This window comes from Myxine glutinosa, chromosome 5 (genome assembly GCF_964187855.1).
Source record: "Myxine glutinosa chromosome 5, kmMyxGlut1.1, whole genome shotgun sequence".
NCBI classification, from domain to species: domain Eukaryota; kingdom Metazoa; phylum Chordata; class Myxini; order Myxiniformes; family Myxinidae; genus Myxine; species Myxine glutinosa.
This window is the reverse complement of record NC_136265.1, coordinates 207,113,111-207,137,093: the sequence shown is the minus strand read 5'-3', so window position 1 is coordinate 207,137,093 and position 23,983 is coordinate 207,113,111. Positions and strand designations below refer to the sequence as shown.

General features: G+C 43.8%; 1 protein-coding gene across 2 annotated transcripts in view; it reads left to right on the top strand.

The window, feature by feature from the left end:
• Window positions 1–23,983, top strand: part of NVL (nuclear VCP like) — a 54,265-nt gene that overhangs the window by 17,621 nt on the left and 12,661 nt on the right. For both annotated transcript variants that reach the window (XM_068115008.2, XM_068115007.2), the window contains exons 5-13: window positions 10,467–10,542; window positions 13,654–13,830; window positions 15,871–15,991; window positions 16,101–16,174; window positions 16,286–16,420; window positions 17,988–18,089; window positions 19,987–20,104; window positions 20,328–20,472; window positions 20,552–20,720. In XM_068115008.2, the coding sequence (XP_067971109.2) occupies window positions 10,467–10,542; window positions 13,654–13,830; window positions 15,871–15,991; window positions 16,101–16,174; window positions 16,286–16,420; window positions 17,988–18,089; window positions 19,987–20,104; window positions 20,328–20,472; window positions 20,552–20,720 (1,117 nt within the window). The remainder of the gene's footprint in view (window positions 1–10,466; window positions 10,543–13,653; window positions 13,831–15,870; window positions 15,992–16,100; window positions 16,175–16,285; window positions 16,421–17,987; window positions 18,090–19,986; window positions 20,105–20,327; window positions 20,473–20,551; window positions 20,721–23,983) is intronic.

Genomic DNA, 23,983 nt, shown 5'->3' with positions numbered 1-23,983 from the left:
TGTTTTTAATAACGTTGTGGTGGTTTTGAATCACGTGGTGGTGAGGTATTTTGAATTATGTGGTGGTGACGTGTTTTTAAATGACGTGGTGGTGGTGTTTTTAAATCACATGGTGGTGAGGTGTTTTTAAAACACATGGTGGTGAGGTGTTTTGAATTACGTGGTGGTGAGGTGTTTTCAATTACTTGGTGGTGAGGTGTTTTGAATTACGTGGGGTGAGTTGTTTTCAATTACATGGTGGTGAGGTGTTTTGAATTACGTGGTGGTGAGGTGTTTTGAATTACGTGGTGGTGAGGTGTTTTGAATTACGTGGTGGTGAGGTGTTTTGAATTACGTGGGGTGAGTTGTTTTCAATTACGTGGTGGTGTGGTGTTTTGAATTACGTGGTGGTGAGGTGTTTTGAATTACATGGTGGTGAGGTGTTTTGAATTACGTGGTGGTGAGGTGTTTTGAATTACGTGGTGGTGAGGTGTTTTGAATTACGTGGTGGTGTGGTGTTTTGAATTACGTGGTGGTGAGGTGTTTTTTTCATTACTTGGTGATGAGGTGTTGAATTAGGTGGTGGTGAGGTGTTTAATTTTGTGGCTGTTGTGTTTTAAATTACATGGTGGTGAGGTGTTTTGAATTACGTGGTGGTGAGATGTTTTGAATTATGTGGTGGTGAGGTGTTTTGAATTACATGGTGGTGAGGTGTTTTGAATTACATGGGGGTGAGTTGTTTTGAATTACGTGGTGGTGAGGTGTTTTGAATTACGTGGTGGTGAGGTGTTTTGAATTACGTGGTGGTGAGGTGTTTTGAATTACGTGGTGGTGAGGTGTTTTGAATTACGTGGGGTTGAGTTGTTTTGAATTACGTGGTGGTGTGGTGTTTTGAATTACGTGGTGGTGAGGTGTTTTGAATTACGTGGGGTTGAGTTGTTTTGAATTATGTGGTGGTGTGGTGTTTTGAATTACGTGGTGGTGAGGTGTTTTGAATTACTTGGTGATGAGGTGTTGAATTACGTGGTGGTGAGGTGTTTAATTTCGTGGCTGTGTTGTGTTTTAAATTATGTGGTGGTGAGGTGTTTGGAATTACGTGGTGGTGAGGTGTTTTGAATTACGTGGTGGTGAGGTGTTTTGAATTACATGGTGGTGAGGTATTTTGAATTATGTGGTGGTGACGTGTTTTTAAATGACGTGGTGGTAGTGTTTTTAAATCACATGGTGGTGAGGTGTTTTTAAAACACATGGTGGTGAGGTGTTTTGAATTACGTGGTGGTGAGGTGTTTTCAATTACTTGGTGGTGAGGTGTTTTGAATTACGTGGGGTGAGTTGTTTTCAATTACATGGTGGTGAGGTGTTTTGAATTACGTGGTGGTGAGGTGTTTTGAATTACGTGGTGGTGAGGTGTTTTGAATTACGTGGTGGTGAGGTGTTTTGAATTACGTGGGGTGAGTTGTTTTCAATTACGTGGTGGTGTGGTGTTTTGAATTACGTGGTGGTGAGGTGTTTTGAATTACATGGTGGTGAGGTGTTTTGAATTACGTGGTGGTGAGGTGTTTTGAATTACGTGGTGGTGAGGTGTTTTGAATTACGTGGGGGTGAGTTGTTTTGAATTACGTGGTGGTGTGGTGTTTTGAATTACGTGGTGGTGAGGTGTTTTTTTCATTACTTGGTGATGAGGTGTTGAATTAGGTGGTGGTGAGGTGTTTAATTTTGTGGCTGTTGTGTTTTAAATTACATGGTGGTGAGGTGTTTTGAATTACGTGGTGGTGAGATGTTTTGAATTACGTGGTGGTGAGATGTTTTGAATTATGTGGTGGTGAGGTGTTTTGAATTACATGGTGGTGAGGTGTTTTGAATTACATGGGGGTGAGTTGTTTTGAATTACGTGGTGGTGAGGTGTTTTGAATTACGTGGTGGTGAGGTGTTTTGAATTACGTGGTGGTGAGGTGTTTTGAATTACGTGGTGGTGAGGTGTTTTGAATTACGTGGGGTTGAGTTGTTTTGAATTACGTGGTGGTGTGGTGTTTTGAATTACGTGGTGGTGAGGTGTTTTGAATTACGTGGGGTTGAGTTGTTTTGAATTACGTGGTGGTGTGGTGTTTTGAATTACGTGGTGGTGAGGTGTTTTGAATTACTTGGTGATGAGGTGTTGAATTACGTGGTGGTGAGGTGTTTAATTTCGTGGCTGTGTTGTGTTTTAAATTATGTGGTGGTGAGGTGTTTGGAATTACGTGGTGGTGAGGTGTTTTGAATTACGTGGTGGTGAGGTGTTTTGAATTACGTGGTGGTGAGGTGTTTTGAATTACGTGGTGGTGAGGTGTTTTGAATTACGTGGTGGTGAGGTGTTTTGAATTACGTGGGGGTGAGTTGTTTTGAATTACGTGGTGGTGAGGTGCTTTGAATTACGTGGTGGTGTGGTGTTTTGAATTACGTGGTGGTGAGGTGTTTTGAATTACGTGGTGGTGAGGTGTTTTGAATTACGTGGTGGTGAGGTGTTTTGAATTACTTGGTGATGTGTTGAATTACTTGGTGATGTGTTGAATTACGTGGTGGTGAGGTGTTTTGAATTACGTGGTGGTGAGGTGTTTTGAATTACTTGGTGATGAGGTGTTGAATTACGTGGTGGTGAGGTGTTTTGAATTACATGGTGGTGAGGTGTTTTGAATTACGTGGTGGTGAGGTGTTTTGAATTACGTGGGGGTGAGTTGTTTTGAATTACGTGGTGGTGAGGTGTTTTGAATTACGTGGTGGTGTGGTGTTTTGAATTACGTGGTGGTGAGGTGTTTTGAATTACGTGGTGGTGAGGTGTTTTGAATTACGTGGTGGTGAGGTGTTTTGAATTATGTGGGGTTGAGTTGTTTTGAATTATGTGGTGGTGTGGTGTTTTGAATTACGTGGTGGTGAGGTGTTTTGAATTACGTGGGGTTGAGTTGTTTTGAATTACGTGGTGGTGTGGTGTTTTGAATTACGTGGTGGTGAGGTGTTTTGAATTACTTGGTGATGAGGTGTTGAATTACGTGGTGGTGAGGTGTTTTGAATTACGTGGTGGTGTGGTGTTTTGAATTACGTGGTGGTGAGGTGTTTTGAATTACTTGGTGATGTGTTGAATTACGTGGTGGTGAGGTGTTTTGAATTACGTGGTGGTGATGTGTTGAATTACTTGGTGATGTGTTGAATTACTTGGTGATGTGTTGAATTACGTGGTGGTGAGGTGTTTTGAATTACGTGGGGGTGAGTTGTTTTGAATTACGTGGTGGTGAGGTGTTTTGAATTACTTGGTGATGAGGTGTTTTGAATTACTTGGTGGTGAGGTGTTTTGAATTACGTGGTGGTGAGGTGTTTTGAATTACGTGCTGGTGAGGTGTTTTGAATTACTTGGTGATGTGTTGAATTACTTGGTGATGTGTTGAATTACGTGGTGGTGAGGTGTTTTGAATTACGTGGTGGTGATGTGTTGAATTACTTGGTGATGTGTTGAATTACTTGGTGATGTGTTGAATTACTTGGTGGTGAGGTGTTTTAAATTACTTGGTGGTGAGGTGTTTTAAATTACTTGGTGGTGATGTGTTTTAAATTATGTGTGGTGAGGTGTTTTAAATTATATGTGGTGAGGTGTTTTGAATTACGTGGTGGTGAGGTGTAATCATCCCAAACTTCCAGTCTGCACCCCCCCCCCCCCCCCCCCTATGTATGTGCTGAGGGGTTCTTTCTTGAAAGAAAAAAAAACATTCAACCTAAATCTTCAACCTAAATTGCCTATTAAAATGTAATATCACAAACACAACAAATACATTTGTGCAAAATAATTGTTTGTAATATGATTGGTGTAAACCATGACAACACAGCAACTCAGGTACAGTCATTAGCCTCAGCTAAAATAAGCCCGTTCCTCAGTAACGACGCTTGGTGAGGCGAGCGTAGCGAGCCGAGCCAAGCTAGTATTATATATTATATAATAGGCTATGAGCCAGACCCCCCAAATTGACCGGTCGGTACCATACAGATGGAGTAAGGCTCATTGTGATTTTTAGCAAGATATATGTCCCTAGATATGAAAAAAAAAGTGATAGCAGTGTATAACTCTCGGCCATCTCTGTGTTATCACCCGAAATATTATTATACGCCCACTTCGCTTCGCCAAAAAATGTGATATTTGCTAAAATTGGAATAAATATGTTTTTAAGGACCACAGAGTGCCGAGATCGAGATCGAGATCGAGATCGTATTTGTTCGAGAGATCATGATAAACCTAGAGTGTGGAGCAAGTTTGCATGCATTGTGAAATATAATGTAGCTGATGTTACAAACCTACTTTAGGATACTAGCTAATACCAAAAATTACACTGAGATACCAAAAGTAGTAGACGAATAAACCTAAAATGTTCAAAAGCTATGTTTCGTTCCAAAATATCAAAATTAGGGGGTATGGTTGAACATATTTTGAACTTTGCCAAAATATGTGCCCCAAACAACCACCATATTACAAAGTAATGATATATTCCAATGCAGTGGTTCCTTGCGAAGATTTTGAGGGGTCAAATGTTACTCTGGGAGTTTTCATTTTTGAAATATTGACAAAAATGTACAATGTGAATTCTGAACTCGAAGCGATTTCGACCACTTTTTCACTAAATTTAACATATTTTTTGTCATTATATCAATATTTTGATAAATAACCCCCACAAATGTTCTATATTTCTATTACTATATTAGTTGGCATCCAGTATGCAAATTATTGGCACTCTGTGGTCCTTAAAAACATATTTATTCCAATTTTAGCAAATATCACATTTTTTGGCGAAGCGAAGCAGGCGTATAATAATATTTCGGGTGATAACACAGAGATGGCCGAGAGTTATACACTGCTATCACTTTTTTTCATATCTAGGGACATATATCTTGCTAAAAATCACAATGAGCCTTACTCCATCTGTATGGTACCGACCAACCCCTTTGGCTCATAGCCTATAACGGGGGGAAGGCTGGTGTGCTGCGTACGTAATATGCGTACTATTCGCGCCAAACGCCCCCTCTCCAATGTCCTCTTAATCAGCGCGCTTCCTTGCAGTCCTCACAGTCCTCCCTTATGAGCGCTCTCCCAACCAGTTCTCTTTCAATCACGACAGTCCTCTACGCGCAGTCCTGTCACCACCAATCAAACGCATTAGTCCTCCTGCAACGCGCGTTTCCCAGTAAGTCCTTCTTTAATCAGCGCCAGCGAGTAAGTCCTTTCGCAAAGCGCATATAACCACGAGTTATTTTACCAAGTGCGCTTCCAACAAGTCCTCTGGCAAGTCCTGACACAACCAATCAAGCGCATTAGTCCTCTTTCACGAGCGCTGCCGTATAAGTCCTGTAAAAGGGCTTTGCGCTCGCCCTTTTATAACGCAAGCAGCGATCGCTCTGTGAGCCCCAAAGCCACGCCTGTCGGCGCTGTCACTTCAGCCCTGGTTGGCTGGTCATCGCTTACCGGCCACGCCCTGTTGGTGGGTTGACGTGGCCACACCTTCTTCCTGGCATTCCGCCGCCTTTCTCGGGCCTCACCTCGTGGCTTATAGCGGCGTTTGGGCGGAAGCCCAGCGAGGCTGCGAACGCTGCTGGCAAGGCGCGTAACAATTTGGGAGGGCCATGGGGCACAGACAGGAGGGCGCGCTTAATGGCGTCGCTTGGAGAGGGAGGCTGCCAAAATGAATGGATTGGGCCTACTTATTTGATTGACACAACGCAGATTCAACTATTGGAAACACGGCCCTATCTATACACATACTAATGAAATAACTGAAGTCCTATGGTGACCTAAGTGTTGCTTGTGGCCTATCTACGGAGTGCTACCTTTTTTTTTCTTTTTTTTTTTTTCTTTTTTTTTTTTTGAATGCTGAATCGAGTCTCGTGAAAGAGCTAACATTTACTTCACAAACAAATCAACCAGACAAACAAAATATATAAAAAGAGGGAGCAGAAATCAATGGGGAGAGAAGGGGAAGCACACAAACACAACATTTGAGAGCAAGGAGATGTGTGGAAGGGAGAGGGCTTGGGGGGGAGGAGGCGTGGGAAGGGGGGGCGGGGGGGAGGGAGAAGTATAAAACACAAGGACACCAAGGACTTCCAGGACAGAAGTTGGTATTTCAAAAAAGTGGAATTGGGGTGAAATTAGCGGGGGTAGAAAAGATCAAGGTTTTGGATGGGGGAAGATAAGAGATGGTGGTGAACAGCTGTTTTAAAGACCTGGAGGGTGGAGTGGGATTGAAGAGAGTGAGGGAGTTTGTTCCAGAGGCGGGAGAAAAGAGGAATGAAGGAGTGAAGGTGAGCAGAGAGTCTTGATTTTGGCAGTTTGACCATAAGAGGGTTGCAGGCAGATCTTGTACGACCTGTAGGAATATTTGCGGGACAGAGCCCAGAGAGAGCTGGGGGGGGGGGGGGGGGGCAAGGCCAGAGAGGAGTCGGTAGAAGACGGAAAGACCACCAACCTGCCTGCGGTGAGTGAGTGAGAGGCCCTTGGAGTTAGCTTCATCACGAGAGATTCCAATGATTCTGAATGCTTTGGTTTCAACAGCGTGAAGACGCGCTAGGTGTGAGGCAGGAGCACCAGCCCAGAGGGGAGAGCAGTATTCCATTGAGCTGCGGATGAAAGCTTTGTATGTGGTGAGGAGCTCAGGTGTGCCAAGGAAGGACTTTGCACGACGGAGGATGCCCAGTCGGCGACTGGCTTTGGAGGCCAGATTTGAAATGTGGTTTTCCCAGGAAAGATCATGGCAGATAGTGAGACCCAAAAGCTTGAGTGACAGAACTTCTTGGAGAGGATTATTCAGAAAGTGGATGGGAGGGTTGTCCAGTCGGTCTTTTCGGAGAGACATCGTAAGAGTGTGAGATTTGTCAGGATTGAAAGACATGTTCCACTTGTTTTCCCAGTCTGTGATTTTGTCCAGGTCTGCAGAGAGTGAGGAGGCTGCAGACTGCCGATCTGAGGGATGAAGAATGGAGCGACAGAGAGTAGAGTCATCAGCAAAGAGATACAGAGGATTTTCAAGAGAGTCAGAGAGATCATTGATGAAGACCAGAAAAAGCACAGGGCCCAGAACACTGCCTTGTGGAACTCCAGCCTGAACAGGAAGAGGAGATGAGAGAAACCCATTCAGGGCCACACGTTGACTACGACTAGAGAGGAAGTCCGCCAGCCATGCGTGGAGATTTCCATGGATACCAAAAGAGGAGAGTTTGGTGAGCAGAGCGGGGTGCCAGACCGTATCGAAGGCACGTGATATGTCAAGGGAGACTGCTCTAATTTCCTGTTTGGCATTGAGGACCTCCATCCATTGTTGAGAAAGCAGAAGCAGCATGTCCAGAGTAGAGTGTCCAGGTCTGAAACCAAATTGATGATCAGAGATCAAGCCATTGGAGAAGAGGAAAGATTTCATATCTGAAGCAATGATGGATTCCATGACGTTGCTGATAATTGGGAGAAGGCTGATTGGTCTGTAGTTGCTGGGATCTGTTTTTGCACCTTTTTTGTGCAAAGCGGTGATGTTGGCAGATTTCCAAGCAGATGGAAGATGACCTTGAGCAAAAGAGAGGGAGAAGAGAACAGAGAGAGGGAGTGAAAGAGCGGAAGAACAGGATTTTAGGACCCGTGGGCTGATGCCGTCAGGTCCAGTTGCAGAATCCGAGTCGAGGGTTGACAGAAACTTTTCCACCTTGTCAGGAGGAAAGGACACAGAGTCCAGGAGCAGCTGGGTACGACTGGGTACGGTGGGTACAGAGAGCGATGGGTTTGGGACACAAGATTTAGAGGCAAACACAGAGTTGAGGCATTCAGCTTTTTCACGTGCGGATTCAGCCGTGTGGCCATTTGAGGTGAGGGAGGGGATGGAGGGGGAACAAACACCAGAAACAGATTTGACCAGACGCCACCAGGATTTGGAAGAGGGAGACAGATGAGAGAGTTCGGTCCTGAGAACGGAGAGATATTGTTTCCTGGCTCCTGAGGGTGGACACACACTTGTTTCGGGCTTTGTGAAAGGAAATGAGATTTCCTTCCGTTGGATTTGCTTTCCAGGAGACGAAAGCAAGTTGTTTCTGGGCAATAGCCTCACCACAAGATTCCGTGTACCATGGACGGGAGGAAGGGTATGACAACAGAAGACGAGATGGGATAAATCTGTGCATGAGAGAGAGCAGTTTGCTTTGGAAGAATTCCCAGGAAGAATTTATATCAGAGGCAGTAGAGATGGGAGACCAGTCCAGATGATTGATGGCTGCTTGAAGACCGTGCCAGTTGGCCTGAGTGAAATGCCAGACTCGTCGACGCTGAGGAGTCTCTCTGAGAATGGTCAGAGAGATGTCCACTTTAACAAGCACATGATCAGATGAGCCAATTGGAGCAGAAGAAGAGCAGCAGACATTTTCAGGGAAGTTAGTCATAACCAAGTCCAGAAGAGAAGATGCTCCATTGACTGAGATCCGGGTCGGGAAATTGACAGATTGTGTCAGTCCCAGTGAGTCACAGAAGTCCTTTGCTGAAGAGCCATGGCTGGTGAGAGAGGTACCCACACCCAGCCAACTGGCATGGTGACAATTGAAATCACCACATATGAGGAAGAGAGAGTTGGGATGGGTAGATAGAAGTTGGTCCATATTATCAGACAGCGAGATGTAGATGGAGTCATCACTGTTTGGTGGACGGTACAACACACATATGAACAAAAGGTAGGAGCGAAGGGGACGCCGTAGCCAAAGGTATTCCTGGGGGTGAGGTGGAGAGAGGGCAGTGCAGGGCGAGTGAGGAAGAGTTTTTTTATAAAGATAGCAACCCCACCTCCAGGACGAGGCTCAGGTCTATCATACCGGAGGAGGGAGTAACCTGGGAGAGATACCAAGGAATCAGAGACATCATGAAGGAGGAAAGTTTCTGTTAAGCAGATCACGTCGGGTTTGTCAGAAGCAACCTGTATGGAGAGATCAGACAAGTTTGAGCGAAGGCCCCAGATGTTTGAGGTCCATACTGTTAAGGAAGAGGAAGGGGGAGCATCGGATACAGAACAGGGGGGGGGAGCGGTAGGGTAAGATGTGGAAGAGGAGGAAGAGGTAGGGAGAGCTGTTGAAGGTGTGTCGGAGATTACAGAATAGCTTGGAGAAAGGGAAGAATGGGGCAGACAAAAGGTTTGATGGTGATTGGGAGAGGCGCAGTGAGGTGTTATTTGACGAGGGGGAAGAGTGAGGCAGAAGGTTGAGGGAGATGAAGGTGAAAGTTGGAAGGGGGAAGAAGCGGGGAGGACGCTTTGAGGAGGAGGGGTGAGAGGGGAGTCTAGGAGGGGAGGAGCGAGGGAGAGTCTCGGAGGGGAGGGGTGTGGGGCGAGATTTGAAAGGAATGGGTGATTGGGAAGATTTGGAAGGGAGGGGCAAGGGGGAAGATTTGAAAGAGATGGGTGATGGGGATGATTTGGAGGGGAGGGGCAAGGGGGTAGATTTAGAGGGGAGGGGTGATGGGAAATGGGATTTTGAAAAATGTACGATTAATGGGAAACGAACATTTATTGCAAAATGAGTTTCTTGAGACATTCGAGTCAAAAATACGTTTGAGGACGCTGGAGGGAGGATGGAGTGCTGGAGAGTTTAGGGAATGAATGAAAGATGCACTATAAGAGATGGAATTTTTTTTTGGAATGAATAGATTTGGTGAGCAAGTCGAAAGCATCCTTTTATAGAAGAAGAAGAAAAAGGTGTTATAGAATATGACAGAATACAGGTCTTCAGGGGTCAGATGAGACATTTTTTAACAACATGATCACGTGATCACAAACAACGTGGTCGAAGAACGAACGAATAAATAAGAACGAATAAATAAGAACGAATAAACTAATAAGAACAGAAGGAAATTTTTTTTTTTTTTTTTTTTTTTTTTTTTTTTTTGAGATTTTAAAACAAGGAAGTATGGGGTGAAAAGACCGTGAAAAACAGAGACCGGAAAGTAATTGCAGCGCGATCGGAGAACCGCTGAGACAAAAACAAAGCCTCAAGCCAAGGTCGGACACGGTAGCCTAGTACTACACTTAGGCCTCAGAAAACGCGATAAGAAAGACCGACGATTCTGTATGCAGGTATGAAAAACCAACGCCAAGAATACTATTAAAGACACCCCAATAGGTACATACACCGAGAGAAAGATACAGTTTCGACAAAAACACAATTGTGAAAAGTTACTTAACTTCGAAAGCGAGCGCACATGGACAGCTATGAAGAGACGAGACCTCCAATCTTGCGCATGCGCAGAAGTCCAGTTTGCTTTAACCCTTTAATGTCATATTTACAAGTGTGGGTTCTCAAAACCGCAACAATATATATAATATATATAAATATATTATATATATATATACATATACAGTGTATATAATATATATATATACACTGTATATGCAAACCACTATGTGTATATGTAACCATCATACGTTTGCTCAGAGTGGTTTGTTCTGTTGCTTTTTCAGGACAGACATGTCGAGCTCCGAGGCCGAGTCCACTGATGTGGAGATTCTGGATGATGAGGATTTTGGTGACCAAGGGGTGAGTGGATTGTGTGGTGAATGCATTGAAGTGCTCGCACAGGTAAACTTCAAAAAGGAAATATTTTTGAACATTTTTAACGATTTGAAGGTTGCCCTTTTTAGCCGCGTCGCAGACGCTGCTCATAGAGTGCCCTCTGCTGTTGTTGTTGTTCTTCTTCTTCCTCTTCCTCTTCTTCTTCTTCTTGTTCTTGCAGAGAAGACAAAACCTCAAAGCTCCACCCATTCTGGGAACCATAGCTCCACCCATTCTGGGAGAGCCTTCATATAAACAAATATCCACCATTTTATTAACTCGCATAGCTTTGAGGCCTGTTTTGTAGGCCCGTGGTGTCTTCCTCTCTCACACAGTTTTATTTCAAATCAAATTCGATATATCATTTCATTTTTCACAATCGCTAACATAGTTTTAGACTCGGTTGAAAAAAAACAGGAAGAAAATCCGATGAAAGTTGCCCTTTATAGAACGAAATGAATTCTCAAAGGCCTGTAACTTCAAGTCCATTGAGATATATTTTTTTTAAATCGCGGCATGCTCAGTCATACACCGCCCGAAATAACAGACGGGAAAATGCCGAGATATATATATTTTGTTTAAATCGCGGCATGCTCAGTCATACACCGCCCGAAATAACAGACGGGAAAATGCCGAGATATATTAAAAATTCGTCCATTTGATGACAATCGTCACGATGAAATATTTCATTTATACGTCGTCACAATAATGTGGAGAGAGGAGCATAGCTTCGTTCACGTGTCGCTACACACGAGAAATTGCCGAGATATATTTTTTTACAATCACGGCATGGTCAGTCATACACCGCCTGAAATAACAGACGGGAAAATGCCGAGATATATTAAAAATTCGTCGCCACACACGGGAAATTGCCGAGATGTATTTTCACTTTGCACAAAAATAACATCAAGTAATCGAATCAATAGGAATGTCCTGTGCCTATAACATCGACGTTATAGGCACAGCTGCATCTAGGCATTGTGTAACATCGACGCGGCTTTTGTTTTAATTAAAACTTTTTGTACTTGTTATATTTGGACTGCAATGCAAAAACAAAATTGAATAAATGAAATTAAGAAAAAATACGAGCAACAGGTTTTTAGTTCAGACTTAAATACACGAAAACATTGTATATATTTCTATTATATAGAAATTTCTCTGTTTTGAGAAATCTTTGTTTTATAATGCCATTCAGTTTATTTCTCTGTTTGGGAGGGAGAAAACTGACAAGGCATTGGAGAGGGTGGTTGGGGAGTGGGGAGCGAGGGGTGGGTTATAGAAGGATAATTCGGCAAATATCGAGAGATGTTGGAATGAAAGTGATGGTGAGTCAATGCTTTAAGTAAAATATGTGATCCCCTACCCATACACAGTTGTGGCCAAAAATATTGGCACTATTCACTTTTTTCAAATAATGCACCATTTCTTCCAGAAAATTGTTGAAATTATAAAATATTTTGGGATCCACATTTGTATTTCTTTGGTTTGCAGTGGAACAAAACAAAAAAGCTGAAAAAATTATTAAATCTTAGGTTATTCCACACAGAAATCCTAAAATGGCCCGGACAATATTATTGGCACCTTTTAGAAGTTGTTAGAAATAATTAGATTTCAAGCAGGTGATTCTCCTTTACTTTGGAATTGAACTCACTTTGAACTTGAACCTCACTGAAGACCTCACTCAATTGAACTTTGGTGGGTTGCAGGTGCCTGCAATATAAAAAACACTCATTCAACCAGTTTGAATAGAGAAAAGGAGTCATTCTGCTGTTTTGTGTCACTGTGTGTACCGCAATGAGCATGGAGAAAAGAATGAAAACCCGAGAATTGTCTGAGTAGGTCAGACACAAGATTGTAGCCAAGCATGGACAATCTCAAGGCTACAAGTCCATCTCCAGAGACCTTGATGTTCCCGTGTCCACCGTACGCAATGCTATCAGGAAGTTTAAAGCCCATGGCACAGTAGCCAACCTCCCTGGACGAGTGGACGTGGCCGCAAGAGAGAACTTGATCGAAGATTACAGCGAAGGATTGTTCGAATGGTGGAGAAAGCACCTCGATCAACTGCCAAACATATTCAAGCCGACCTTCAGACACAAGGTACGACAGTTTCACCTCGCACCATCCATCACCAAGTCAATGAAATGGGGTTCTATGGTGGAAGACCCAGGAGGACCCCACTGCTGAGAAAGCCCGACTGGAGTTTTCCAAAACACACCTGAAGAAGCCAAAAATTTTCTGGGAGAATGTCCTGTGGACAGATGAGACTAAATTAGAGCATTTTCGTAAAGCATATCATCTCTATGTTTACAGGACTGTTCTGCAGTGGCCAGCAATGAGTCCAGATCTAAATCCCATTGAACACCTGTGGGGAGATCTGATAACAGCAGTTGGGAGAAGATACCCTTCAAATCTGGGAGAACTGGAGCAGTTTGCAAAAGAAGAGTGGGTCAAACTGCCAGTAGAGAGGTGTAGGAAGCTCATTCATGGCTTTAGGAAGCGCTTGACTGCAGTTATTTTGTCCAAGGCTGTGCTACCAAATATTAAATCTAGGGTGTCAATAATTTTGTCAATTCCATTTCTTTTTATTTTCTGATTTAAAAGGATATATTAAGTTCTGAATCAAAAACAAAGGTTCTGTAATGTTAACAGTGAAATTAAGACTTGTGGAGACCAAATACTTTTGTTCATTTCAACTTATTTTTCGAGAAAATTGTGAGTTATTTGAAAAAACTGCAAGTGCCAATATTTTTGGCCACGATTGTATATGCAGAGTGTACTTTTTTTTTAAATGTCACGTGGTGTGGGGCCCATATTGGCTTGAAAGCCGATATGTAAAAAAAAATCGCTTCTCTGAAACCGCTTCACCGATCGATGTGAAACCTGTCCTGTCTGGCGAAAATGTGATACTTGAAAACAACTGAATGGGTTTAAATCGACCTTATAACGTTTCTGAAATTGTAGTTTATTTTTTGGACAGTGAAAGAGGGCCTCTATCCATTGTCACGGGTCACGGGCAGGGACTGCGCGGACGCATATTGGCGACACAGTCGCATTGCTCTTGTTTCGTAATATTTTGCAATGTTTGTGTTCTAGGATCGAAACCAGGTAAATGAGTCGTTGGTTGCCATGTACAAGGATATACAGAAAGATGATGCTGGTCAAAGTGTTGTGGATCAGAGCAAGTCAAGCCCAGGTGGCTGGTTCTTGGATTCCTCGGCGAGCCATTCGTCTCGCTTACCACGACGTCTTGGACATCCCCACAAACCGGAGGTATGACGATCATCTGACCTTCAGCCCCCATTTATCAAAATCTTTCACGAGTCTAGACCTTTAACAAAAAGTGCAATAGAAAATTAGTTGTGATCGTGAAGGAGTGTCATTCTACGTCAACGCACAGGTAGAACGATGATCAACAGAACGTTGATTGAAGTGTGTTTCCTTTTACTCTGACAAAGGGCAAACACCTGAAACGGCAGCTTCACCTGGCTTCCGATTTAATATATAATTATCTAAAAGATCGTTTAAAATAAAACCCGGAAGTTTAGCGCTACTGAAGTAGTGTATCACCTGTATACACTGTAATAAGACAATATTGTGTCACAGTTTAGGAGATGGAGGCTTTATTGATCACCATAGAATGCAGTGCCAATCAGCATCTACAAAGATCTTTCATACATTGTCAAATCCTGTTCTCACACATCGTGAGATTTCAAGGTTAGCGGGGTCATCCACTGTTTTCCTTGCTGGGTGTGTGGATGTTGGCCCTGCCTATGGATTTCAGCACGTCCATCACACTCACTACGACATGAAAGATTGCAATCAAAAGAAACAGTTTGGTTTGCGAGCGCACACCCACAAACACAACGAGCCATGAAGAATGAAATATACCGAAGCCACCCTCACATTGCACAGGAAGTTGGCGGTAAGTGGGCGTGGCGAACCGCCTCAGACACGATAAATTATGTTAATGTGCTGAGCAGGCCAATGCGAATGCATATCAACTTTGGAGGCATCCTGTTTTCTCTCTTAACGTGAATTTTAAAAATAATTAAACGTTTGTGCAAACAAAGGCAGAAATATAGTTCAAGATTCTACCACGACATACAACTACTGTGTAATGGGTAAGCGTCAAATATCGCAATTGTTTACATGTGTACCTTCATTGCCTATTGACTGACGTATTGGTAAATATACGCCCCCAACCACCGACCTCGAACTCCCAGGTGAGATTTAATTCATGCAGAAATGGAGAAGAGCAGCCTCTTCTTTACTCCCATACACATGTCACGCCCTCTAATGCTATTTATATATAATATGTATATTGGTAAATGATAGCACACTGAGCAGTAAAATAATTTTTAAAAATCTTTATTAACAGCCTGATGTTTCGAGAACAAACTAGTTCTCTTCCTCAGAGGCGTTCAGTGTGGTGTTAACCATTAAGTTCCGTTGGGGACGGTTCATGTGATGGATTGGTCCAAATCCTTGCCAATCACAGGGCTTCCTTGCATTCAAATGACTCTGCCGTTTTTGACGTTGTAATTGATTGCGTAGTGCTTTGTATGTGGGATGTAAGTCGATGTGTCGGTTGATGGAGTTTCTATCAGAATACCAGGCCTCGACAATCTCGCGGTTCACTCTCAAAGATCCTGTGCCAAGGATCGTGGTCTGATTCCATGAGAATGTGTGTTGGTGTGTGTGTCACAACCAATGACAACCTGTCTTGTCTTCCAGCACGTTGGTGTTCAGTTAGCCTTGTGGTTAAGCGTTTGGACGTTTGGTCCACATAATTGGCTTCGCAATCTTCACATTGTATGTTGTAGATGACATTCTTTCTGTCAAATTTGTTCATCTGGTCTTTTGGTTTTGACAGCTGTGCTCGTCAGGACGTTTGTGGTTTGTGGGTGATGTTGATGTTGTATTCACGGAGAATGCGGCTTGTGGTTTCGTAAGTGTGTTGTATGTATGGAAGTGCCACCGTGTGTGGAGGTGTGGTTTGATGGTTGTTGTTGTCGTTGGATTGCTGGCGACAAGACTTGATGTCGTTGCAAAAACACTGCAGTGACCATGAACAATGCCGGATGAAAATGCTGCACGTCACTCAACTTCTAAGAGAAAACCACTACCCAAATGCATTTATCAAATCTTGTCGCTGGAAATCCAACTACAACAACAACCATGCTTTGAGATGGGGCATCCTCTTTGCCACCAGGCTCAGTCAGGCGGCAAGAGAAGCGAGTGTCACGGTAACCTTTTGGCCCAATTTTAATTGCTATTATATCGTTTTCTGTGTTTTTTGTTTTTTTTAAGGCTGAAGACCAGAAGCGGGAAGACCAGAAGGATGGCGATTTGAAGAAAAGGCAAAAAACAAATAGAAAAAGAGCAAGAACCAAGGGGAAAAATGTGGAGATGATTGAGTTGGACAAATCAGGTGCTTGTTTTTTTGTTTGTTTTTGGTTTTTGCCATTGTGGCCTTTTTGTTGTTGTTGTTGTTGTTGTTGTTTGATCAATAACTGAGCCTTGGTAATCTTATTCCCTAGAGAATGTTTGGCCAAAACCGCAGTGGCCATTGGAGCGCTTTGTCGATGTTGGAGGCAATGATGATACATTGAGGGTGAGTTGTTGGTTGGGTCACTACTTAGTGTACACTGTATTTATTTACTTAATCGGGTAATCCAAATTGAGATTGGCATCCAGTTGAATTGAGTGATGTTTATGAGCGCAGGAGCTGTGCAGACTGTTGCTTCATATGAGACACCCAGAAGTCTACCAGAAGCTGGGTGTCCTGCCCCCACGTGGCCTGCTTCTCCATGGTCCCCCGGGGTGTGGAAAAACCCTGTTGGCTCGTGCCATTGCTGGGGTAAGTCTGTTATTAATTATATTCCTGATATTATATTCCATTTATTCCTGCTATGTGAAACACTGTAACCCATGCCTGCAGAAAACAGACTTTTTGGAATGCCAGCCGCATTTTCCATCCGATCATCATGTAACTTTTACCATTGCACACTCCCTTTGTTTCCAACTTGGTTGTGGGATGACTTTCAAGGCCATTAAATACAAGTTGAGCATTAGCTTACCTTTCACCAAGTACCAGATATGCTTGGCCAGGAAGGGGATTATACGCGTTATTATTATTGCCAAATGCTACCACTATTGTTATTGTTAATATTATTAGTATTAATGAATATATGCTTTGTTATCATTTTTCTTGTCATTTATTGCCTCTGCCACCCAAGGTGGGTGGAGGTTATGTTTACACCCCTGTCTGTCCGTTTGTGAACAAAATATCTCAAAAAGTTGTGAACGGATTCGGACGAAATTTGGCAAGGATGTAGCGTATGTGACAAGGACTAAATGATTAGATTTTGGTGAAGATCCGGATTCGGATCCGGCTACTAGAACTTTTAAAGTGATTCTTCACCATTGGGAGATGGGGCCAAAAACGATACATAACAGGATATCTCAAAAGTTGTGGACGGATTTGGACGAAACTTGGTGGACCGGTTGTGTGTGTGTGACAAGGAGAAACAGATTCGATTTTAGTGAAGATCTGAATATGGATTCGGATATGAGAATTATTTCATTTTTTCAGTGATTCTTCACCATTGGGAAATAGGGCCAAAAACGATACATAGCGGGATATCTCAAAAAGTTATGGATGGATTTGTACGATACTTGTTGGACAGGTTGTGTGTGTGATAAGGAAGAATCGATGCAATTTTGGTGAAGATCCGGATCCGGCGATATAATTTTTTATGTGATTCTTCACCATTGAGTGATATGGCCAAATCAGGCAGAGGTATGCTCTCTACTGAGTGCCGTTCTAGTTTTGTAATTAGAATGCCATGCCGTAAAAGGATGTATTGAGCTTCTCTATACATCTCAACGTGGCGCGCGTTTAAAACATGGGAATTCTTCCAGTTTCTGTGTCGTTAACTAGCCTAATCAACTCGTAAGATCAGGATGATCATTTTGGTGTATCACCTTCCACATCAGAAAGCTCGAGAATAACTCCACAAAAAACATGCCTCACACATGCACAACTCATCCATTTATGGTGGATACGTCATTTCGAAAGTCACGTATTTTTGTCTCGCTATCTCAGATGGGAATGGATAACAACTGTGAGGACAAATGAATTGCCTGGGGATGTCAACCCTCAAACGCTGACCCTAAACTTGCTAAGCACAAATGTTTGCTTAGCGACTTTAGAATCAGCGTTTGCCAGTTCAGTAGAAAACATAAGTGTACAGGTATGCACATTGTTATTCTCTCAAATGTTTTCACACACCTGTATTTTATGCTTCAGTTCTTCGCTGGAATCTCAGGTCAATAGTCTGCTGTGCTTGGGTCAAAAAGCAGTTTGCATCAATCATTTTATCAAGGATCGTTATAATATAACTTTTTTTGCTGGGGCTCCACAGGAACTGGAGCTACCATTGGTGCAAGTTGCAGGTCCTGAGGTCGTCTCAGGCGTATCGGGCGAGTCGGAGAAGAAGGTGCGGGAGCTGTTCGACTTGGCTGTGGTAAGCTCCTCCAGACGAGGTAGTTTCCTGTTACCTCTGCCACTGAAGGTCGACGGAGGTTATATATTTACTCCTGTTTGTCTGAGCAGGATATCTCGAATAGTTATTGACGTATTCGGATGAAACTTTGTGGATTTGATTTTGGTGAAGATCCGGATACTATAATTAATCTTTTAAATGATTCTTCAGAATTGAGAAAAAAAAAAAAAAAAACACCTTTAGAGGCCATTTTTCCCCGCAAGCGGGGGTTGGCCTTTTTCGGGAACTGTGGTTGTTGTTGTTTTTCGGTCCCCTTTTTGAAGCAATGTTTTACGGCCGGATGCCCTTCCTGACGCCAACCCTTTTTGCCGCCTTTAACGACAAGCAGGGAATTACCAGTGAACTGGTACTCAATTTGCCGACCTCGGAAGGATGACAGGCTGAGTCAACCCCCCTGGCGTTAATTCAGCGATCGACCGGGATTCGAACCCAGGATCCTAGGATCCTAAGCTGGCACCCTAGCCGCTAGCCCAACACCAGAATTGAGAGAGAGGCCAAAAACGAAACTTCAAAAAGTTGTGGCCAGATTCAGACAAAACTTGGTGGATGAGTTGGTTAGGTGACAAGAACAAGCTGATTATATTTTGGTTCATGTCCGAATGCAGATCTGGCCTATCAAAACAGTGGGATACAAAATGTAAACTGGTTCAGCCTGGCAGAGGTATGCGCTCCACCTAATGCTGTTCCTGTTCTTCTATTGTCGTACGAAAAATTTTAAGGGATTAAGGCATCACAAACATAGTATGTTTTGCTAAACACTGTTTATAAATGTCCACAAAACGCAATGAGTGGTAGAAAATGAATGTTAAATCTATGTCGTGCAACTAAGCCTGAGCAAGCAAGCCGAGATGCCTCCTTCCGAATGCAGTGAAATAATACTGCATCTCATAAATTTGTTGGACAGCACAGGAAATATAGATTCATACAGGATAGGAAATAGGTTTCTTCTATGTAGTCCCTGGTGTTGGGCTAGCGTCCCTGGCCCTGGTGTTGGGCTAGCGGCTAGGGTGCCGGCTTAGGATCCGAGGATCCTGGGTTCGAATCCCGGTCAATCGCTGAATTAACGCCAGGGGGGTTGACTCAGCCTGTCATCCTTCCGAGGTCGGCAAATTGAGTACCAGTTCACTGGTAATTCCCTGCTTGTCGTTAAAGGCGGCAAAAAGGGTTGGCGTCAGGAAGGGCATCCGGCCGTAAAACATTGCTTCAAAAAGGGGACCGAAAAACAACAACAACCACAGTTCCCGAAAAAGGCCAACCCCCGCTTGCGGGGAAAAATGGCCTCTAAAGGTGGTTTTTTTTTCATGTAGCACCAAGCCAATATTGTAAACTGAAGGAACACAGCACAGGTGTTAAAGCAACATGAAATGAAGAAATATTTGGGTACAATCAAAAACTAGAACTGCTCTCGGAACTGGCTCCCCTGTCTCACATGTTGCTCATCTTGATGCTGTGGAAAGCAAGGCCTTCAAAATCATTGGAATCTCGTGCGCTGAAGCTGACTCTATGGGCTTATCGCGTTGCCATCGCAGACTGGTCAGTGATCTATCTGTCCCAACAGATGAGAACAGGACAGTTGTCAGATCGTCCCCAATCTAAAACCACAATTTTTTCTACCCTCTTTAACCCCACTGAAATTTTCCGGGTTATCCTCCTCGGAGTTTCCTTCTCCAAGCATGCGTGTTTTGCGTCCTGTTTGTCTGTTACGTCCTGATCCGTTCAGTGTGCTAATTCTTCCACGAGCCTCGACTATGTATACAAAAAAGAGAACCCCTGTTCCCAAGTGCTTTTGTAACTTGAATCGGATACTTTGACAGAGTTTTCTCACAAACCACTCTCTGCGTTCCTTCGCCATTTCCAGAGCAGTGCACCCTGCGTGCTTTTCCTCGACGAGATTGACGTCGTTACGCCACGCAGGGATGGCGCTTCAAAGGAGATGGAACGAAGGATTGTGGCACAAATCCTGTCCTGTATGGATGGTACGTGACATCGTTTCGGAGTAGAAGTCAAGTTGGTTGTCAGAACACCGTTGCACTGTTTCATCATCATGCATCAAGTTTGTAACAATTGCGTTAACATGTTAACTGTAGGTAATCTGAAGTTAATGTGTTGCCGGCTCATGATTTGCAGCAGAGATAGAAAAGGTTGTCGCTGTCATTGTGGCCAGTTCCCAAACTCAATCCTTTGTGTTGTCTTTTGTAGGTCTCGTGAGTTTGCCAGTAAGTTCACCGGTGATGGTGTTGGGGGCGACGAACCGGCCTGACGTTATTGACCCTGCGCTACGGCGTGCTGGGCGCTTCGATCGTGAAATCTGCCTCGGGATCCCAGATGAGGGAGCCAGAGAGAGGTCTGTGCACACAGCAACATCGCATGACACAATCTTCTCTACACCATCGATGAACGCCTGTACCCATTTTCTTGTGCAGGATACTGTCTGTGCTGTGTCGTACCGTAAGGCTTCCGGATGACATCTGCTTTAAAACCCTGGCTCAATTAACCCCGGGCTACGTCGGTGCAGACCTACAAGCTTTTTGCCGAGAGGCTGCCATGTGTGCTGTGGAGCGGGCCCTGCAAGAGCAAGATGGACCTGCAGAGGTGGGTTTGGCGAATGCAGGTCAAGGACACAAAACAAATATCAGGTGCACAACTTCCGTGCAGATCCACTATTATGACGCAAGAACATCTTGGAAGGCCAAGCGGTCTAAGATTCCGCATTGGAAAAATTGAGCGATGATTAAAAAAAAAGTGCGTTATTTTTTTCAGATCACCATTTGACCTTGACCTTTAACCAGGAGGGGTATGATGTAAATTATGTGGAAATGCTCCTTGCTCTAGGCTATCTCGAGGGAGCAATGTTGTTCTGATTAGACAGACTTTAGTCCAGTTTTGGTGAAAAATGTTAAAATGTCTATAATTAGGTCATGACCTTAAAATTAGGTCATGGTCAAACAATTTTTCTACCCCGCATATGTTGTATTCCCATTAATGATCAATTTTTGATTCCGAAAGTCCCAGCCGGCTCTGATATACAGCTTGGAAATTGGCATGAAAAAGTAAGAAAAAGAAAAAGCGTACTCCTCGGGGTCGGAGAGAAACTCTGGGGTACCATTAAAATTGAGGGTAATAATTGTAACAAATCCTACAACAGCTATAAGTCCACACCCATCCTACAGGCCATAGGGGGAGCCTTAAAAAAAGTGTTGGGTGTATGACAATCTCATGACAAAGATGCTAGACTCGGAATCCCAAGGATTTGGGGTTCCTAGTAGATGTACTGTGAGTAATAAGGAAGTTTGATAGAGAAAGTGAATGAATTTATAGGCCTTGGCTCCAACACGTAGCATGACTAAGAATGCAGAAAAGCTCAGGCTTGGGACAGCAGTTGACGCCCTCACCAAAGTTTGGAGATCTAGGGTTGTTCAGAATTACTGTTGAGTCCATCCTTCTCTCTGGGTGTGAATCCTGGACCATGAGCCAAGCACGAGATAAATAATTGGATACTATACCAACACCCGATTGCTTTGCAAAGTCTTGAACGTTTCTTGGCAAGACCATATCACCAACAGAGATTTATCTCTGCTATTGTGAGGAAATGCCAACTTCGCCTTCCTGATCATGTGTTGCACCATGAAGAACCAGCGAAGAAAGTCCTACTTTGGAGGCTCAAGGAACCTCAGAGAAAGGGGCGTCCTCTCGCAACCCTTTACGACGTCATTGGGAAGGATATCAGCCAGAGTGGCGTTTATTTAGTCAACGCTATGAGAAATTGAGGACACTGGAAGGAAGGATCGCATCATGTCACAACATTAAGTGGATGTCATAAGAATGAGGTTTTGTATTCCTAAGCTTCTGCAAGCTGAATTTGTTCCAAGAGAATTGTTGGGTCACTATTAGAATGCCAATAAAAGACCATCCGGCTTAGTAATAACCATTATTGAAAGGATAATACGCCTGCCCCGTCCAGTCGGGCTTCCATTTAGTGCCAATGCACATTTATTTGTTAACTCTCGAATGCCTTTGGGCTCCTTGGGATGGGTTAATCTGAGTTATCGTGTTGCCATTCAGCTATTGCGTTTCCAAAGAAATGCATTCAGATTACAAAGTTGCCATTGTGCTTTGAAAGCAAGTGATCCATGAGTATGTAGTTCGGTGTATGGAGATGGCTATCCTATCTGCTGTTTATAAGGATGGAAAATATCTCTAAATTATTCTCAGGAATACCGATTTGTCTACAGATTGTCAGTGGCATAGCTAGAAATTTTACCTTGTAATGCATTTGCCCAATTCATGATCGTCATATAAATATTGTCGCGTCACCCGGGATTAAGATCCCTGAGCTGACGGATAGCCATAACGAGCTTCAACTCTGAGGCGTACTCCGAACCCTGGCGGGGTTATCTTTGGCGTGCACGGGAAGGCCCGATCCTTATCCAATCGGGAACACACTGGGTTAATCCGAATCTACAAACAAAGAAACCAAACAAGACAAGAAATGAAAGTCACAAATAATGATTTAATGAAAATAATGCAAGCCATTAAAATGAATGTGAGGTAAAAACCTATTTCCTAATTTGAGACGTCTCCATCAGACTCGCATACAAACAAGGGGAAAACGAAAGTAAAAATAAATGATATTTCGTTTCAAACCGGCCGGCACTTAGCTTTGCATCCCGAAATGGCTGGTAGGGCTTGCTGGTCGTCGAACGAGAGTCACCGCACGGGAAGCGCACAACATGCCGCGGAACCGCACCCATAGCCATCCACCGGCGTGAGGCAAGCAGGCAGGATCTCTCTTTGTTTCGCTCGTGACCCCCTCCTTCTCCGCAGAGCACCACTGTCAACCAACATCTCCTCCTTCCACGTTGCAAAAGTCCCAAAGCCCCGACACGTCTCCTCACCAGCGCATCTAAGACAACAGAGTCCACTCAAGACGAGAGCCAGAACGAGAGAGAGAGAGAGAGAGAGAGAGAGAGAGAGAGAGAGAGAGAGCAAGATGGCGAGACGCCTGGAGTTAGTCTTAGATGCTAGGAGTTGGTCTTTTTTTTCTTTCAGCTCTCAAATGATCCACAATGATATCATACTCTGTCCAATCATCGAGCGCCACTCAATCACTCCATCGTGCCTCCACCAATCACAAAAGCCAGGGCGCGGCTTCCCCACCATGAGTCGTCGGGGGGTGGAGTCCAATCTATCTCTGTTTGCATAATGTCAAAGGCCGTGAGGTGGGGCTTGACTGGCACAATCGGCAAATGTGCTGGGTGTTGGTTAGCCTTGGTGGCGTTGTGAGCGAATGGAGTCATTTGTTATAGTTGTTGTTTGGCGGGCTTTTTAACTGTAATAAAGTCGGAGGGAAGATAACAGAGGCAAACTACACACTGGGGAATTCATCTTTAAGCCATAAAAGTACTTAACACAAAGCCACGCCCCTTATGGCGACATGCAAATGCTCTTACCCGGACAGACGGCCTAATTAGATCCATAGAGATTCCTCTACGCGACACTCGGTGCATTCTAATCTACACGATTCTATCTCGACAAAGGTATAGTATTGTTTACCCCCCACAAACGTAACAATATCTCAATACTCTATCTGAAATCTAGGAAGTAATGCTGAAATCTATCTGGGTTCTTCCCAACATCTTTCTAGGGCTAGGAGCTAGGCTAGGAGCTAGGGCTAGGTGTTCGGGCTAAGAGTTGGGGCTAGGAGTTGGGCATTAGGGCTAGGAGCTATGCATTAGGGCTAGGCGTTAGGGCAAGGCGTTATGGCTAGGCATTGGAGCTCGGAGTGAGGGCTAGGAGTTAAGGGAAGGAGCTAGGGCTAGGAGTTAAGGGAAGGAGCTAGGGCTAGGAGTTAAGGA